General features: G+C 38.5%; 1 protein-coding gene across 1 annotated transcript in view; it reads right to left on the bottom strand.

Annotated features, from left to right (window-relative positions):
* Window positions 1–1,551: 1,551 nt before the first annotated feature.
* Window positions 1,552–20,147, bottom strand: part of SCAF4 (SR-related CTD associated factor 4) — a gene marked incomplete at its 3' end in the record, with an annotated part of 46,221 nt that continues 27,625 nt past the window's right edge. Inside the window, exons 14-20 of the mRNA XM_080363127.1 lie at window positions 19,250–19,363; window positions 18,338–18,494; window positions 16,637–16,791; window positions 10,614–10,776; window positions 10,398–10,478; window positions 10,111–10,299; window positions 1,552–2,393 (exon numbers count right to left, since the gene is read on the bottom strand). Of these exons, the coding sequence (XP_080219253.1) occupies window positions 1,552–2,393; window positions 10,111–10,299; window positions 10,398–10,478; window positions 10,614–10,776; window positions 16,637–16,791; window positions 18,338–18,494; window positions 19,250–19,363 (1,701 nt within the window). The remainder of the gene's footprint in view (window positions 2,394–10,110; window positions 10,300–10,397; window positions 10,479–10,613; window positions 10,777–16,636; window positions 16,792–18,337; window positions 18,495–19,249; window positions 19,364–20,147) is intronic.

The raw sequence follows: 20,147 nt of genomic DNA, 5'->3' as shown, positions 1-20,147 counted from the left end.
ATATATGTCCTCTCCCCAGTTCATAACTCCATGTTTGCTTTCCCACCCCTCTCCCTCCCCCAGAAAAAAAAAATCCCTCTGCTGCAGAGCAGCTATGAAAAAGCACTGATGTATGAAATCAGCCGCCCTTCAAGGGGAAGAAAACCAACTTTAAAAGTAGAACACATCTATATCAAGGAAAAAGAAATTAAATATGCACAGGATTCATACAATTTTTCCACTAGGCTTCTCAAGTTTAACATGCTGAAGTGTGGCTGATGGAGGAGCCTGTTTCAGGGCAGAACTGTGAGGGTTTAGGCTCTGCTCACCACGGCACAGCTGCCTTTTAACATTGTTTGTGCCTGAAGGGCCGATTAGTATTTGTCCTCTTAAAATCTGAAGAAATTACTTAAGTGATATGGAGAGGAGATGGTAAAACTTACATAAATACAAGCAAATTCATTCTTTGTCCATCAGTCCCATAGGTACAACAGTAAAAACGTGACACCTACCTCTTGCAGGATTACAGGAGGTAAGACATCAACACAGACAACCGCAGCAGCCTGGGCTTGTGTGGCTGAAGAGGCAGCATTTAAAAATCCTTGCGCATCCTCCCACCTCCCTTTTCACAGCCCCATTAAAAAACAGGTCAGCATTTTACATTGTCTTTTGGTATCTTTGATTTCTCTTTCTCCCCGCTTTCCAAAAAGCATCAAGGAATAACAGGTACAAGAGATGCTGAACTGGTGTGCTCCTGAGCCACCGCACACGGTACTGTTATAACATCACAAGCAGAGCAGACCAATTATGGCTGAAGGTGTCCATTTTTTAAAAAGGCAGTTAGGGCAACGTTGACCGTAGAACCAGTTGGAGAGGGGGAAAAGGAAAAAAACCATAAAGAAAAAAAAGTGGATTGCATTGCAAACACTAAACAGTTAACTCTTCAATTAACATTTTAAACCCACTAACTTTTACCTAGTATGGTCAAGTAGATCATTAAAATGCAGCAATCTAAAAACCAAGATGAGTTACAAATAAAAAATTGCTTCTGTGAATAGCTACACAAACAGATGTTTTTCTCTTTAACAAATATAAACAAAACAGTCTAATTTAGACTCCAGTACAGCATTAACAGTTCCAACTTTAAGATGTTGAACACTCCTTTTCCACTTCAGTGCAGTGTAGGAAGAATAGCACACGTTAAAGTTTGTTACGAAAATAGAGTTTATTAAAAACACATCCCTATTGTTTTGAGGAGCTTTCACCGTTACCTTTTCTTAAATTAAAAAAAAAATAGAAAGCACTTCTACTTCTGATTTGTAAACTTTTTAAAGTCAAAACTTTAAAAAAGTTACAGCAAAAATGAGTAATATTTTAATCATATCTTCAGTATCTCATGTTATGTTGTGGCTATTTTAAATAGAAGGGAAGCAATCAAATTGCTTACAATTCCCCACCAACTACCGCGGGGCTGTGATATAAGCAGAAGCAAATATGATACAGCAGACTGTACAACTCTAAAGCTCTACACTCCAACAAATGTCACTGTCGCCTTTCGACGACGTCCAGTCCCTAGCGAGGAGCCTCCGCCACTGAGCCCAGATCCTTCTCCGCGTGTTCCACAGATGAGGTAGCCTCGGATGGTAACTCTTCCACGGGTTTTGCACCTGTAGGTTCAGATTCTCCCGCAGCAAGTTCAGAAACAATGTCTGCGTCTTCCACTTTGCCGCTATGAGATTCATGGTTTTTGTCGCCATCTGCCCTGTCTGTCACCTCCGATTTCTCCTTTCCTCGGTTTTCTTCCTTGTCTCTACGAGATTCCCTGTCCCGCGAATCTCTCTCTCTGTCTCGGTGGCCACTGGACCGCCTGTTCCTGTCCTCCAAGTCTCTGTGTCTGTCGCGCTCGGGGCTTCTTCGTCCCCAGTCTCGCCTGTCGCGATTACCACCTCGCTCGTGATCTCTTTCCTCGTTGCGGTTACCGTAGCGCTCACGATCGTTTTCTACCCGATTTCCAAAAGATCTCCTTCCAAACCTTTCCTGGTCTCTGTTAGACGTGAACGTCTGCCTGTCGTTCCTAAACTGCCTCCCATCTCTGTTTTCCTCTGGTCCACCTTGCCCCCCGCTTCCCGGCATCCCCCCAGGTCTCACAAAGTGACCCGGCGGTGGGAAGGGGGTTTTCATTCCGTGGGGGGGTGGCATCCCAAAGCCCCCTGGCCCTGGCGGGGGCCCTCTGTGCATCATGTGGGGAGGCATGTGTCGCGGGGGCATCAAGGGGAAGCGCTGCAGAGGAGGGGGCGGCATTCCGGGCGGTCGCTGGAGTGGTATCAAACCAGGCCGGGCACCCAAGAGGCCGGTGGATGGGGTCTGCAACCCAACAACAGGGGCTGGCGGGGGTGGCGCAACCCCTTGAGTGCCTGAAACAGAGAAACACACGCAAAGTAAAATCAGAGGCTGGCGGTAAGGAGAACAAAAAAGCACTTTCATCATTGCAAAAATTCTGAAATTATCTCGTGAAAAGAGTAACACCACAGTTGGGGGGGGGGGGTGCGGGGGAGGGGAGAGCAACCTGCAAAGCCTCCTGTGCTGGTTTACATACTGTAAAGAGAACGTTGTCTTCAAACAGAAGTTTGTGTTGTGATAGAAATAATTAATATTGCGATGGTAGTAACTAATCACTTAACCTATAAGCTTCCTTTTGTGAAGAAGCCATTGCTATTTGGCAGGTCAGCCCTTCCGGATCCCCAGCTCAGTGCTTTGCTTCATCAACTGCTGATGAAACACCTTCCCAATAGGTTATGCTTCCCAGGCTTCTAATTAAAGACAGCTCACCTCCTAGTTACCTTTAAAACATTCTTCCTCCATTAGAAACATCAGCAAAATTATATCTGGCTAAAATGCCTGAGATTTGAACTGGGTCATCAATAAGATTTTTCATGTGCGGAAGAGACTGCAGATACGGTCAGTGATGGAGGGAAAGGGACGGGGCTGGGGCAGGAGATAGCAGAGAATTCAGTTTACCCTTCCAGAGAAAAGGGACATTTCAATGTTTAATTTTAGTTAAACAGACCTCGCAATGTAAACTAAAAGGAAATGCAAGAGGTAACTTCTGGATTTTTTAAAATACGGTTTTCCATCCTTCATAGCACATACCAAATACCAACTATTTCGCATTTCTATTCCTGGACTCTTGTTTTAGTATGGTCTCCGTAAAAGATTAAAAAACCCTTACTCTCCAAACACATTCTGAGAAAGCTCGGCCCAAAGCTTGTTGACATCAACACGAGCCAAAACGAAGGAGAATTCCCGAGCTCCAGAGGACACCACAGCAGTAAGTGTGTGCCAGCTTATTTCGTGTGCCTCCTTTTGTTTGAGCTACTAATGCCACTATCTCATGGGCTCTGCAGCCTTTATACTGGATCTGCTCTGTTGTTTACCTGAAAATAAGCTCCATATCTGAGAAAGAACGTGTTGTTTTTCAAACACCGAAGCTGAATTTTAAAGGCATCAACAGCTGCCAGCAGAACAAGCACCAATCCCTCCTAATCCATCTTGCGTTCCTTTATAGATTTGTTGGGACTATAAATAATATTTTATTTCCACAGATATTAATAAAAATGGAAGAATGCAGGTTATGTAAAATTTTGTAACTCCTCCCACGGGTAAAACTAGAATGTGAAATAGCCAAGGAAATTCACACTGGCATTAAACACTTGGCCAGTGTCATCAGTGAAAACTGCACTTTGATTTCAGCTTAATGAGCATGGTGGAGCAGACAGCCCAGATAACCTTCAGCCATCGTAGCTTCCCTCTTCCTCCACCCGATTTATTTAGCATTTCTATCCCAAATATGCCTGAGCCTTCTGAAGAACATGTTGCCCTTTCACCAAACCACTTCTTATGCTTAGAACATCTCTAATGAAACCTTTTTATCTGAGTGCTCTTTATATTCATCTTAGAAGGAAATTATCCTTTGCTGGTCAGAAGTCGGGTAACAAAGATGTGAATGTTCTTCCAGTCCATGGCATCATCTTACCTTCCCCTCCCAGCAGTCACTTCTAAGACATGCCTTGACAGGTCACACTCTTTGAAACAAATGTTCCAGCAGCAACAGCGTTTTGTTTCCCGTTTTAATTTTAAAACACACAGCCCTCTCCATCCTCTTGTTCACAACCAAGGCTGTAAGCACCCAGTTTAAACTCCTCCCATGACTTGGTACTACAGATCTGATGAAAGAGACATATGGCTAATGATGCCTTCCAAGAACATTATTTTGCTGAACTCTGAGGTTTGGGGATATTTTTGTTGATAAGTAAATTCTTCCACAGGAGATAAAAAATAAGGAGAAAAGAGTAACTGAGGTCTAATGAGCTGAAGAGGACAAACATATGCTTCTGCTCTATAGCAGCGGCATAGATGTGGGTTACAACAGCATGAACATGAAGCAAGTGTGAAGAGGGTTTTTTTAATTTAACGAGTACGAGTAATTTAGTTTCTCAACCTTACTTCTACAGAAAATGCAGCACAGAAGTAGCATAATGGTATCTGAAACTCCTTCTCTTTCAATCTGGACTGCATTAGCAGGGTAACTGAACACTTGTTTTAAATCAGCCCAAACTCTGAGGCTGAAGTACACTGTAGAAAGAACTATTAAGAGTTCCCCTGCTGTGCTGCCAAATCAGGCACCAATTAAAAATTTACTCTCAAAGAGCTGTCCAGGAACACATCCAAGCGTATCAAAAATGCTCAGTAAAATTAGTGGTACAGATTGCACGTGCCATGTCTAAGAAAATTTAAAGCCCTTTGTTGCCTTACATAGAGAAATACAGTATATAAAATTTAAATATTTTGTCAAACTTGAAGTACTACAGCTCCTAGAGAAACAATAAAGTGATTTAATAACCATCTCATACCTGTGCAGACGAGTGATGGAATTTATTGGCCCCAGCCTGTATTTTATTCATCTGTTCATAACTGTAAGCTGTTTTGTAGCAGCTACCCTTGTCTTCTTGCTTATAGGTATGAAATACAACCACCCCTTTCATCAGCTGCTTATTCTGCATAACATGGCCAAGACGTGGCTTTTATTACTAGACATTGCTTTTAACACTGGAGATGCAACCCTCAGATCTTACACCTATTCTGTTCAAATGTGTAGAAATATAGATTGCTTTCACAACTTATTTTTATGTGTGGCTTTTACCAGTGATGCATATTGAAAGGTCCTCGGAACTTGCAAAGAGTGTTTACTATGATGAATGCAGACTCAAGTGCACTAGGAAGACACATATCGCCAGCCATCAGTGTTGTTTCAGAGGTGCAAGAACAACCACACAGTGTCAAAAGTTTCATAATTTCACTTTACTCGTAAGACATAGCCCAAAATACTAGAGCTGTCCTGAAGTGCCTTATATTCAGAGATGTCACAGGAGTCGTCCCTACTGTTTTGATAAATTAGGGAAAAAGCCAGATTTCTGTACCGCTGTAATTCCATTTCTGATTATCTTCTCTTCTAGCTGGACAAATCCCATGTTCCCTCGTGGTAATTATCAGTGTTATAAATGCTGACATAACTGAGAAGCGTGGCATCTGATTTTATTTCCTCTTTTTTAACTGAACTCTGCTCAATAGGTGGTTACAATGTCTCTTACGATCCATTGAATTACCTCTCAGCTGTCCCAATACAGGAAAGCCAGGAATGGTGATTTTTCTGACACAGCAATCCTGCTTCTGATGTACCTCCTTTGCAAATCGTACAGAAATATGTATGAGAATAAGAAGCCAGAAGCTTAATATTCAGCAGAACAGGCTCAAGGTTTACTCTTTGAGTTTGATGCTGATGTTCTGCAACATTTAGCATGTCACATTAATTCTCCAGTGGGGAATGTTGCATCTTAAAACTAGAACATTAAATGCTAGCAGGAAATTCTTGAAAGATGGACAATGTTGTAAATCTTGTGTCTTTTTCTGGAGTTGGATACAGAATCCTTTAGACCAGGCCAAGACTGTAAAGAAAGAAGCCTAAACTTAAGAGCCTAAATATTGATTCACAGCTTAAATAACTTGTGATAAATACCAACATTTTTCAGGGTAGTCAGCGTCCATCGCTGAAGCCAGCAGGAGCTCGCTCTTATTCATGTAAGATGCTTAAACAGGATTAGAGTCAAACTACATTATGTGTACAGTACTGGTTATTGGTATTAAGACTTCTGAAATTCCTGCTTGGTAACACAAACACTAAACTGATCTAAGTCAAGGGAATCATCAAGGCAAAACTGAGTTCCAGGAATGCTGCTTGAGAGTACATGTTCCCTTACCTCCAAATTCTCCTTCCGTAGTATTATGAAAGCAACAGTCATATATATATAATTAGCAAACATGCAGTGTTTGTTGTGCTTTTAAAATGGGCTATCACAAGAAATCTGGAAATGTATTAGGCTTATCATTGTTCATATCCTGTATTAATTGAAAAGCTCATCCTTCCTCTGAAGGCAGTATCACTTTATAATACAGTCAGACTCTGATGAGCTCAGAGAATATCTTAGTCTGTCTTTGTAATGTGCATTAAATTATAAAAAAGACCACATAGCTACTTAAGAACAAACCATCAAGGGAGAAAAGAATAACTCAGCATGCATTAACAGGAAATGAATTTGAAGTTTGATAAGAACTACAGGATAATTAATCTTTGATAATATATAATTATCATTGTAAGAGTTTTGGTAAAAAGAGCACTAGACCAGAACCTACAAACTGCAATATGGTGTATTTAATCAAGATAATAGATCACAGAATCTGAATAATCAAAACACAGCATCTGCAACAGCAGTTTATTACTGGTCCAAATTACAGCATTTGCTCAACACTAAGAACAAGTTGGCAAATCAAAAATGATTTAAAAGTCTGTCACTTTCTGCAATATGCACAGGTAAAAGGAGTCTAAAAATATCTGCTTTGCAGACCATTTAAAAATGACATGAGCACACACTCTCAAAACCAGTTACAGTCTGGACAGTCTTGTTCATATTAAGAACAAGAACCTTTTAACAGCAGCAAATATGATCAAGGAAACAACTAAATCAAAACAATCTGAGGGTGGTTTTTAGAAATAGGTACAAAAAAATTCAGACACAATGTCCACAAGGGATCACGCCTCTGAAGCACAAACAATGTTTTTCTTGGAAGTGGTGAAAGAATTGCATTGGAGGAACAAATGAAATTAGTGGAGATGAAACAGAATGTAACTTACATTACTAAGAAAGCATATGAAATCTTACAACAATCCATTTAGAATTACTTTGTAACAGATCTTCCATATAAAAACTGAACAGATAAACTTCATTTTGAAGTTACAAAAATCAGAAAAGCGCTCCTGGTGCTTGTACAGATTACATAAGGTGTTCTCAAGCAAGGTTAGGTTTAGATTTCTATGACAGTCTCTCCAGAGCAATCTTCATTCCTTGAATTCAGCCTGCTGAAGTAAGTTCTTCTATCCTGCCCAAATATCCGAAGAACATTTCTTCATTCTTCATGTTACGCTAATCAACCCCCTTCATCCCTATTTCCCCAAGCAGAGTCCTCATGACATACTTCATGATGCTGTCAAACAAATCTTTCTTCCAACTTCTTATCTCAGCTTGGAGAGCCACACGATGGGAATGTTTAATGAGCAGTTTGAGGACTTTGTGAGAAACCAGTCACACAATCAGACATTTATTCAAATGGCTAAGCCATGAGGTCCTTTAATCTGAAGCATTTGGTTTCCCTCATCTGCACTTGCCCATGGCTAACTGAGGGTCGATGCTGTACCCACTCATTTACTTTGTCCAGTTCATTTGCCTCCAACCAGTACAAGACTAGGTCAGAAACTAAGGCTACGTTTAAACTGTAAGCCTGCAAGTAGTTGTGGGCTGTGGGACCAGGATGCATACGTAGATTGCACCTCATGTTCGCACACGTGGTGAAACCCTGGCACACTCCATCTCCCAGGCTTTCATTTCCCTAGGAGCAAAACCTGACACACAGAATGAAAAGGAAGGAATGATGATGCAGCCCGTCCAGCTCTTCAGCTTGGAGGCTGGGGAGGCCAAGACTTCAAGGGACACTTCTTTGCCATCTACATCAGCATGAGTGCTGGAAAACATCACCCCTTTCGTGTTTTCCTTCCAGCCTAAGGAGAGACCAGATTTGGACTCCCACACACTGAGCTAAGCTCAATTGCTAAGTGAATCAAAGTGATCTTAAGAAGAGAGTTTATGTTTACTTAGTGAAAAGTTTTCAAAGCAAAGACAATTTATATTAATCTTTTATCTTTAATCGTGTAAAATATTATAACATTTCTTCTAGTTTTCTTGTATCAGATTGTGAACAGTCCCCCTTAACTCCAAAATGTCAGGATGGAAGGACTTCACATAACTACTTGATTATAAATAACTTCTTCTTGAAGTAAGACACTCATCAACATAAGATGTTATTACTTAGGTAAACACATAGATCTCTAAGCTATTACTTCAGGTCTAACTCTGTAAGCTCACATATGCTATCTAACAAAAAGAAAAAACTCTGCTATCCTCTTGTAGATGAGACAGAACATTGGAGGAGTCACTCTGACCACATGGACAACTTTACCTGCCTCAACGAGTCAGTAAACAAGTTAATAAAAAAACAAAGACAAGTTTTTGATCTTCAGATAAGCTACTGTCCTAATGTGGGTGTATCATTTACTTCACTCCGATCTTTATTTTGTAAAATGTTTGTCTCGTGTGTATAGCAATACAGCAACCTGCAGAGAGTAACTCAATACATCCCAAAGGCTTGGAATAAAAAGTTCAAGTTATGCCATAAAACACACAGTACCATGAAACTTCAAAACTCTAGTAATACTGTGTTGAAATTACAAAAAGTGTAACTTCATCATTAAGATGTGAATGTCTTAAATGTATAGTCTGATAATCCTTATCATTACAAAATTGTCAGAATCTATTGTGTCAGTGCAAATTTTTTTTAAGCTTTTCTCTGTTTGCCAAGTGTCCAAGTTACTCTAAAACAATTAACTGCTGGTTTTGCATATCTGCTTTCACAGCTTTTACAAAGCAGAGTGAAACTCAGAGAGAAGCAACTTTAAAGTTTTTGAAAAATACCTTTTAAAAGGGTCTTATTTTGAATTCCCAACATGAAGGATCCAAAAATCACTAGTCACAGCTGGAAAATTTAGCCATCAAATCCAACAGAGCAGTGAGCTCTTAGGGAGACAAACAGTTGTGCTTTTTTCAGTGTACACTGTAAAGTTCTGGGTAGAAACATCCTAAACCACAATTATATTTTTCATTCACTTGTTAGGCTCTCAGAGGTCTGAAATCCCATAAATGTAATAATCTCATTAAAATTTGTAGGAATCAAGTCTCTTGAGTATATTTTTGATGGTGACCCATAAACAGCCACTGTAAAATAAATATCTAGTAGACCTCTGTAACATTAAACAGTATACACCACTCTCTTTAAAAACCTGACCAAGTTCGTATCATATAGTGAAATTATGTGAGATACTGAAAGTTAGCTTGGTTCTGCTATAGTCAAAATACCATTTTGTAATATTTAAATAAGGTTAACACATTGTTTAAAAAGTTTCAAAACTTGTAATACTGCAGGGCTGAATAAAAGCTTTAAAAAAATGATTAAAATACTTTATTCCATACATAAAAATCAGACCACATTTTCACAGATTTAAAAAATGCTAAAAAAATTACTGTTTCTAAGTTGATTTTGTACATGTAATAGTTGAGTCTAAAACATTGTTCATGTCATATAGATGTTGTAAGTTCATTTTCTATATGGTATAAACGTCAATTTGTTAAAAGTAGACAGCATTTCATTCTGTCCTGAATTTGTAACATAAATGTTACAGCTTTTTTGTTTCTTCAGAAAACAGACGTTCGATAATAAATATTACTGCTCCTTCTGTGCAAAATCAAGCCACTAAAAATTATTTAAAAGCCAACACAAGGGCATAAATTTCAAAAAGTTAGGAAAATCTGCTTTACTTTCTCATGAACTGTGAGTCAGCAGTAAAGTCAAAATCGTATTTTTACATTCAGGGAACAATAAACCGAAGAATTTATACAAAAATGAACTTACCAAGAAGTGGAACACCTTGGGTGACAGGAGCAGGTACATTAGTAGGTGCTACGGGAGGTGGAACAGTCGCATATATTTTGGAATTATTGGTAGTTTCAGCATTCCCCCTGGATCCAGAAACCACTGTTGGGATGGGATTTCCTACGGATGAATCTTTTGTAGTGTCTTCACTTACACCAGTTGCTGTAGCTAAGAAACAATGCATTGACATATTACAAAAAAGTCAGCTTTTCTGCTTGCACGATACCTTCCTTCCATTGCCGCCTGCCCAAGATTTAAACACTTACAATTTGGGATGTTTACTGCTGGAGTGTGAGGAACTGATACTGGAGGAGTTATAGGTGGTGGTGGTCCAGGAGGAAGAAATCCTATGAAAAGGTAGACATCAACACTGAGCATCACTTTACCAAAACATACTTGTGCAGTTTATACGGCAGATGCTTTTATTTGCTATATAGTTTAAAAAAAAAGGACTTAGTATTCCTAAAATTATATACATATACCTGGGGGTAAATGCATCGGGTTGAAACCAGGTCGTAAAAATGGAGGTGGCGGCGGTGGTGGCACTCCAGGAGCAAACCCAGGAGGTGGGATTCCTAAAGGTGCTGTGAAAGCAGGTGGCTGGAGCGCACCAACCACAGGAGGACCTGATGGATGTGGTGGAACCTAAGAAAAAAGGAAGGGGAAAAATGTGTTATCTCAAGACTGAATGTTGAGCTATTTCTTGTTCAGCTGTGGACTGCTGTCTTCTTTGTCCACCAAAACAAGAAGATTTAAGCTAGCTTAAATTACTCTGCAACAAGGTGATTTACATAACTGATCTAATTAGCAGCCAAAAAAGTCCTACAGCTTAAAACATCGACATTGATCTTGTCTTTGTTCTTAAAGGAAAAAAAAATCTCTGTGGTAAATCAATATTAATACATGCTGGTAGCTGGTATATCTAAAAATACCTTTTACACAGCAGCTGGAATTAATTTTACCATTCAGCATGATACACTATAATGTACACAACTTCGGAGCAATTTAAAAACCTTTTATTTTTTCATTTTTGCTGCCTGAATTTGTACATTATATTAGAGTGACTATTGTTTCCTTATTAATTTATTTTTTATTATTATATCAAGTTCCCTAGACTCATATTTATGAGCTTACTATAAAAACTACATTAAATGTGTGGGAATCAAAAGGAAAAAAGTCTAATCAAGATATGTTCTGCATTTAAAATTGATTTATTAAAGCAAGGAAGAGCTGTGTACTCAAGTGACCGCAACTGACACCTCCATGACCATCAAAGCTTCAGAACTACTACGCTATGACCCTTCATAACTCCTCTTTTATTTCTAGAGTAAAGAAGGAAAAGCCTTTACTCTTTTATTCTCAACACTGAAAGAAGTGGCACTAAACCAAACTAAGAAAAATACTCTCCTTAAACCTGGAGAAGATACTAAAGCTGCCAAGCACCTGATACGACTTCAAACTTCTGTTCCAAGTTCTTTACCAATGGCCAGGTTAGTGAGCTGAGTCACATTAAAACTTGTACTATTAGAATTTTAAGAAGAATTGATTACAATAGGCTTTAATTCATTACGTATTAGCATAGACCACCCCTGTTTATTGTTAAGTTTTAAATTGCTTATTTATTGCTTTATAACAACCTGCTGATCAGGTCCTGGCCTGAAGTTCAGCTAACTGAGCAGGATGTGAGAAACCACTGGATGTGACATGAGAAATTGCCAGACAGGACAGGTAACAATGTGTGAAGCTGACAGATGTTATAGATGGCACTGTGAGGGATGGCTGGATTCTGCAGGTGGTTAAGGGGGTGTTATGTGAACAACAGCCAAACTTCAGTGAGAAGCAGAAAGGAGGCACTGGGGACCTCCTGGGGACTAGGACCTTGCAAGGCCAACAGTGCACAGGTAAAGCATATATATCTAAGAGCACCATATAAGGCCAAGACTACCTAGATAAACATTAACCTGGAGTAACACTAGATGTGCTGCCATTAATCACAGTTTAAGCTTTAGAAAAAGTACTCCAAAACCACAGCAATCTAATTTGTTAGGTATTTTTGTTTGGTTTGCAGGGCATTCCTTCAAATCACAATGACAAAATTAGCTAGACAAAGTGACAGACCTGCTGACTGCAGTCATCTTCTGTGAAGCAAGTGTTAATGTACAGTGTGTATGTAGCAGAAGGAATTGAGGAGGGATATCGAGAAGGCTAAAAGGTTTATAAAAGAGGGAAAACTTGCTGAATGCTGTCAGTCCTTAAGAAGTTAAAAGCTGTGAAAACCGCAGATGAAGCATGTGTACACAATGGCTTGAGAAGGTATAATGAATAGTAAAATCTTTTGATGGAAGTAGAAGGAACATCAAAGGAAGATGGTTTAGGTATGTATTAGAGGATATTCATACCTAATTATCCAAGCTTAACTGCTGTACTTAATTTTTTTCTAAAAAGTTAACCTAATGCATAGTTGTAAGTAACACATTAAAGCCTTCCCTTTAAGCAGAAAGAAAAAAGGAAAGCCGTAAAAATCTGTGCATAAATGTCAAAACATCTAATTTAAAATACAATTTAAAGTGTTAAGTTTCTCTGTATGTTAAAGAGATGGAACCAATGGCTAATAAACATTGAGAGATACCAAACACAGAGGACTGGTGAACAGTTTCAAAATAATGGTTAATGACTTGGATGAAACAAAATAACAAAAAATGCTACTGGGAAGACCTTTTTATTAATGGGGAGACCAATATTAGGGAAACCTCATATTTTACTAGCAACATTGGAAAATGGAATAACTAACTTTTCAATAGCTGTAATGCAGACTACCAGGTGCATTTCAATGAACATTTCTTGGGGTCTGGCCTGTGTCCAGGTACAAATATTTCTTAGTGCACAACTATCAGATTGACACTTGAAGGAGAATCATTTGCCCTGTGAACTAAAGGAGCACAGTGTACCTACAGTGCTCCAAGACAAGTAAATATATATTTAAGTGCACCAGCAGGAAGACTGTCATTTTCAATAGGAAGGGTATGGGACAGATATTGGACCAATGCACAACTCCCATATCTAGTTAGAGGGAGAAGGAGCATGTAGGATTGAGAAATACATCAGCAAATTTAGGAGGTACACACTCAACTTGGACTATGGCTTCTGGCTGAAATTCCATTAAATGAAGAAAAGGGACTTTGGGTTGCAGTGGGAAATACAGAGAAACAGTGGTCACAGCAACGCTCCTGGACTTCAATGTATAGCCTTGGCAAAGCCGGAGCCATGGTTCATGGTAAAAGAATGGCAGTTTTGGTAGGGTAACACCAAAATTTGCCAGGAGAATGGATCACCAATTGCCCCAAACTTCCTCAACGAATGAGCAACACAAGCAGTATCACTACACAAGTGCTATTAACCGAAACTGACTCTCAATAACCAGGAAACAGACTTAAGTTGGTCTTGGACACTGCAATATGACTTAAAAATTAACAGACCTACCCTCAGAGCAGACCACTGAGGTGCATTACTCAGACCTGCAGGAGTGGGACCAGATTCAGCAAGACCTCAGAGATCTCAATCTATAGGCGAGAAAAGGGCTTACTCCAGTAGCACAACACAATACAACACAAATATTCCATCTATCTTGCCAACAACTCCGGTCCCTGTGCCCGAGAAGATGCTGTGTGCACTACTGAGGCCAAAGAACCAGACTTAGCTACGCAGGCTATTACTCTTAAAAGGACATTATAGATCTGAAGTGCCTTTCTACATAAAGGTTGCATTCAAAGGGTCCAGGTGATACTGGCAGTAATGGGAGGTCAGTTTGCAGTTAGTTACACTGCACACAGGTCATGTCTGGTAGAGCAGGGCTCCATCCCTACATGTCCAGCCCATGCAGAGGGGGCAGCACAGAAGGCCCATTCAGATTTTACCAGAGAAAGCAGTGACGCAGCTTCTTCCCATCCTACCTTTAACCATGGGATTGTTAGGATTGTGGGCAGATCACAAAGCTGCTGACGAGGCCCTGACCTAAGTTAAGCTTCAAGACAAAGTGCGTTATGGCCATGAGAAGCTACTGGACACAGCATGAGAAACTGCTAGACATGACAGGTAACAATGTGAGAAGCTGACAAGTTACAGACAGTGGCATGAGCGATGGCTGGATTTTGTGGGTGGTTTACAGGGTGCTTTGTGAACAACAGCCAAACTTCATGGATAACCAGAAAGGAGCACGGGGGATCTTATGGGGAAAAGGATCTCCCTTGTGAGGCAAACAGTGCATAAGGAACCACCATCCAGGAATACCAGACAAGAACAATATTACTTAGGTAATCTGATCATAAACAGCAAATCTAGGTAGCGATGCAGCAAAACTAGCACCAACACGGAAGAGAAAGCCCAACAAAACAGAAGGTCAAGAAATGAGAAAAGAGAGAGTATGTTATGGGAATCACACAATCAAAGCTGTATTTATAAAGCCTGCTCTGCCATGCTACACACATTCAAGCTGTTTCTCCAGTCAGAGGGAAAAGGCTGGACAGGGGCCTTCCATGGCTAACACAGGAGCAGTCAGCCAGCCAGAGCATCCTGGTACCACCGTACTGATGCCCATTGCAGGCTGGACAGCATGAGCAGCTACCCAGCTACTCCCCACCTCTTACAGTCCCAAACACTAAAGACAAATACAAATGAAAGCAATTCTGCTTGTATCACAGGACAAAAAAGCATCAGCTAATTAAAAAGCAGTGGTACTCTACAAAGAAAGTGGAATATAATGAGTTTTTTCCTTTAGGTATTCAGTCACATTTGCATATTACAAAACATGTTACTTTTACTACTACCATCACTAACATCAACACACCTGAACTTAATTTGTAAATTTTAAGAACTATTTACAAACTATATTAAACTATTGTAATTTTATGGCCAGGGAAGACAACTGTATTGGTCAAGTGTAAGCATAAAAAAAGTTCATAGCAAAACCAAAGATAATGACCTAATACAGTTCTCTGATCCTGGCCTGAATTTGTGAAGATAAAAGCTTCTTTGCTATAGTAAAAAACTGAAGCTGATGAGGCAGAGACAAGCAATCAGCACACTCAACATATTCTGAAACTGGTTGGTTTTTTCTTTACACTTTCTTTTTCGGCAAAGATTTAAGGAAAATAAACAAAATCACTACTATTTAATACAGTTAACGGTTACTAAAACTCTCTGAAATTAGAAATTTGACTTACATGTTCATTTACTAATAACACCTTACAGCATTTCAGGAATTCTGTGTCAAAACAACACAAAATTAAACATGCTATATTCTCAAATCACATAATGGCTAAACGACATATGTCTTCAAACAATCTGAGTTCTTGATCTTTTCTGAGTGTCTGCCATATTGTAGTTAATAAATCACATTTTCTCAAGACGCAAAATAGTTTTATTTGCACTTCCTCCTATTTGGAAGAAGATATACTACTATTTTAACAGTGACAAGGAAGAAACTATTACTGTAAAAGTAGTACCACATCTGTCAATATGTAAAGCTAAAAGAAAACACATTATAAAACACTGGAGGGAATAATTATTATAACATGCTACTTAAACTAATGGTAAAATTTCAGAGTGTTCTTTTAATGAGTGAACACGCAACATCAGCTTTGACTAAAGAACCATTATAACAACAAAAGAAGAGTATGAAAAGTGTTATATTAAATTCCCAAAGGCTGTTCAAAGAGAGTATACACAATATGGACAAACATGAAAGCAATATGCATATTTTAGAAGGTCTATAGCTTATTAAAGCCAACAGTGAGGAAAATTAATAAGGAAAGCAGAAAATGAAAGAAAAGGCAATCATAAAACTAAGAGGATGCAATTCAGCCCATTAATAAAAAGAATCTACTGCAGTAATTCATCTGGGCCTAGGAGAACAGGTATTAGCAGTACAGTTCTACAAATACTTCAAATAAAGATCTGGCAGACACACATACACTCTGCCTACATTAGCATTAGAGCAGCAACGAAGTTTTGGAGTAAATCTGCCATCATTCCCACTAACCACATGCTGAGTCAGTTCCCTGGGCTGTTCTGGTACATGCAAACTACATCCCTTTTCAGGGAAATCAAACCAGACACTCTGCTCTTCCTGGGCACAAAACATGCTCCAAACCATAATGGGTGGTTTGTTTGTTTTTTTTCAGAGTCTTCCATTGCCACTGTGGCTTAGCAGGAAAAAGACTATGAGACTGTATTGCTCTTTTCCATGAAGAAGCTCAAATAATGGACTTCAGGTGCATACTTGATCTATGGCACAGCAAAGTTATCTTCATAAATCAACAGTATAGCCAGTCTGCTAACAAGAGCATTTTTAACCCAGAACAACATGACAGACACACATACACAAAATCAACTAGTTACCGTTCATCATATTTCCTCCTCCTCTTTAACTTACCTATTGCCAAACTCAATTATTATTTAAAGTAAGTTTTTGTTTAAATATCCAGAGCAAATGAGAAGCAACTCTCACCTGTGGAGGAGGTACTGTTATTGGTGCAGGCATGGGAACAGGAATTGGAACAGGTAAAGCTTTAGGTATAGGTGACACTGGTTCATTATGTGTAGCTTCTGCACCTCCATTTTGAGCTACTTCGTTTTCAGACTTCTTGGGAATCCCCTTCCACTCTAAACAAAAAAAACCCAAACATATATGTATCAGCTCAGCAGAAGTGGACAAGTAGTCAAGGAGTGCCATGTAAAATGATCATGCTTTCTGATGTTTACAAAAATGATGTAACTGAAAATATTCAGATGAGAAGTACAGAGCTAAGACGCATTTAAATGTATTTCTGACAATAAAATTTTAAAATTACTTTAAACACAGTACAGCAAATCACTAATATATAGCAGTAAATTTATTCCTTTCATTAGTCATTCAACAGGTTTTTTTTTGCACTGATGGCATTTATCCATGCCTAGGACTCTGAAATACATTATCTGTAACAAAAACAGTGAGGTTGTTTTGGGACAAGCTTTCAACAGATTAATTCTATTGCTCTCAAGCAAGAATGCATCAGATTTTTCACTACTTTGAGAAGTCATTTGTGAAAAACCAACAGTTTCAAGTCTTGAACAAGGAAAAGGAGAATATAACAATGAAGAATAGAAGCAAATTAAGGGAAACATCAAACATAGCTTCAAACTCTATTTACAGAAGAAATATGGCTCCTATTGTTTGTCAGAAATTTCTGGGAAAAGAGAGCTAAGGAGAAAAAAGGGATCAGTTAAGAAGCATCGTGGGAAGGAGAAAAGCACTGAGAAGACTGGAACACACTTAGGTTATGTTTATCATTTGTTAGACTTTTTGTTTCAAATGCACGCTCTATTTATTTTTGTGTTTTTATCAGGAAGAGATACTACTATTTAAAATAGCCACCACCTACTTAAGGCAAATTGGAAAGACAAAATCCTGAAATAATGTCTCAATAACTACTAATAGACAGTACATCACACAATGATTAAAACCAACAGCTTAGAGTACTGGTTCAAAGAACCTAAGGCTATTTCAATTGTTAAGTACTGCATTCCTTTAATATTACTTTTAAAATCATAATGGCCAGCACATTAGCAACTTTCTACTGATTTGAAGCTGCTGATTATAATAGGTATCATTTTCTTAATATAACCATAGTAACCTGATATTTTCGCTGTTTGCATACAAAATAACAAGGATCCTATTAGGTCCTTATAAATGCAAGACTTGCTAAGGGAACTGAAAATGTCATAAGTGAGAAAACTATAGGCACTCTTTCTAGAAATTACAAAGTTGCTATCTGCTCTGCTGCTACACAAGTACTCCTCAGTCAGGCTCCTTTGCTAGTAGTGCCTCACACAAACAAGCGGTGGAGGACCAGGCTGGCTCTGGGACACAACACACTGCATCATGTGTTGTCATCAAGGGCAACCACCAGTGCAGCTGACAGGTCACCTGGTAACCACGTGCATTTTTAGCCCAGCCTCTCATAACACAGCTGCACAATTCCTGATGAGGGACTATCTTTAATGGCTTCCAAACTCCCTCCAGTCTACAGGTTGTACATGATACACTTCTCAGCCATTTCAAGGATTTTATGTGCACCTCAGAGTCATGAAAGTCAGCCACACCAACTTCAGCACACCAGCACAAAGGAGAATTTTTTTAAAAGCATCTAAAGATGTAGCAATACTTTACCTGGACAAAGAGTTTCGTTGTCCAACATTCCTCCCTCACAGAAACTTTCAAGATCTTCAGGTTTTACTTTGTCCCATGGTATGTAAGTAACACCTAATTCTACATCCCAATACTGCTTATAATCTGGCTTTATTCCTTTATTCAAAGCCCATGCAATCTTGGGGGAAACAAAAATACATGTAGTCAGTAAAATGTTTCCACTTTAATGGATTCAATATTTACTTCTCAAAAACAACATTACCACTTGAGGCTAAAAGGCAAAAAGAATACTGTAATAGTGGGAAAAATAGGTTAGTTACAAAACTATGAAGTAAGAGGGGTTTTTAAAGCAGACTTAGTTCTTATTTCTTGGTTTGACTCTTGCACAAAATAAAAATGTATAAATGTAAAAATATAAATAAATTATGTATAAATCTAAATAATAAATAAATGAAAATATATAAAGGCGTTTTCTTCAAATGTTCTCCCATCACTAAAATTAATTCTGTTTCCCTCCAGAAGACTGTCACAGTCCTTCAAAAGGAAGAACTTCACTAATGAATGTGTTCTACTTTACTTATTAGTACTTTTTGTAAGATTAGAATATATAATATTCTAATAAAAGACAAATAGCCAGCAACAAGAAAAACATAGTTACAGTCCACTGTAGTGACTAAAAGGACACCATTTTAGGTGGTTAAATAGACAATTATCGGCAATCTTTCAAGGAAACAGATACAAGTCCCACTAGTCACATTACAAAACAGGAAGAATACTTTACATCAAGTAAATAGTGGTCCATTCGCATAAATTAACAGAATACCATATCCAGAATACATAAAAGTCTAAAATACCCCAAAGCCTAGAATAGATGAAAAGGGATTACGGTGATTACAGTAACTTTAGAACAGCTTGACATTTTCCAAGAAATACCTTTATAGATTTCTGATTGACTTTGAAGTTTCCTCGGCTCAGTTTTTGCAGGGCACGGTAAGCATCTTGTCTGTGAACCATTACAATATAGGCACATCCTCTAGGCGGTATCATCTGTTTGTATTTAAAAAAAAGAAAAAATAAAAAGGTTTTGTTGGCACATTAACAAAGTAATGAACAACACACAAGTCTTCAATTACCGTACACTGGAACATCAGCAAGTGTTTCAAAAAGGACTATGGTAGTATTAAACGGAACGTTAGTTAAGAGGCATATTTAGCCAGTATCTTCTGGAAATACAAATTTCTAGCGAATTAAAAGCAACTTCTTATGTGGAAAGTTTTAAACTTTGTTCTGTGTGACAATACGGACAACTGTTGTATATTTAATCTTTTAAAACCGTTAAACAGTAGTATTCATGTAAATGTTGTGGTCTGGCAATTAGTTACTTTGTTAGAAGAAACAAGAGACTCTAATATCCCACTTCATTCCATATACAATAAGCAGCCAGCTGCACCTCCACGTTCTGTTTTATTTGCAGTTTTGTAATAATTTTGATTCTTCGTAATGCATTTGAGAAAAAACTTTATCTTGTTTTACAAAATTTGGGAATAGGAAGAAAATTACAGTCACTTATTTTTGTTTGCTTGTTTAAATTAAATTTTATAGCTACTGGAAGAGCTGTCATTTGTATAGAAAAATATCCTTAAATACAACAGCGTAATAATAGTTATCCATGATTATGACCAAAATGACAGAAGAGAAACAAGCAAAAGCAACAAGAACATGTGCTGAGAGTCCACATAAAATGGAGCAGAGAAGGAAGTCAGTAGTATAGCGTGAAATTCTGTACCCATCTCAACAGCCCTTTCTTGTTCAATTCTTTCCAAACCACGAC

Source organism: Nesoenas mayeri, assembly GCF_963082525.1.
Source record: "Nesoenas mayeri genome assembly, chromosome: 1".
NCBI classification, from domain to species: Eukaryota; Metazoa; Chordata; class Aves; order Columbiformes; family Columbidae; genus Nesoenas; species Nesoenas mayeri.
The sequence above is the reverse complement of the archived record's forward strand: the minus strand, read 5'-3'. Positions and strand labels throughout refer to the sequence as shown.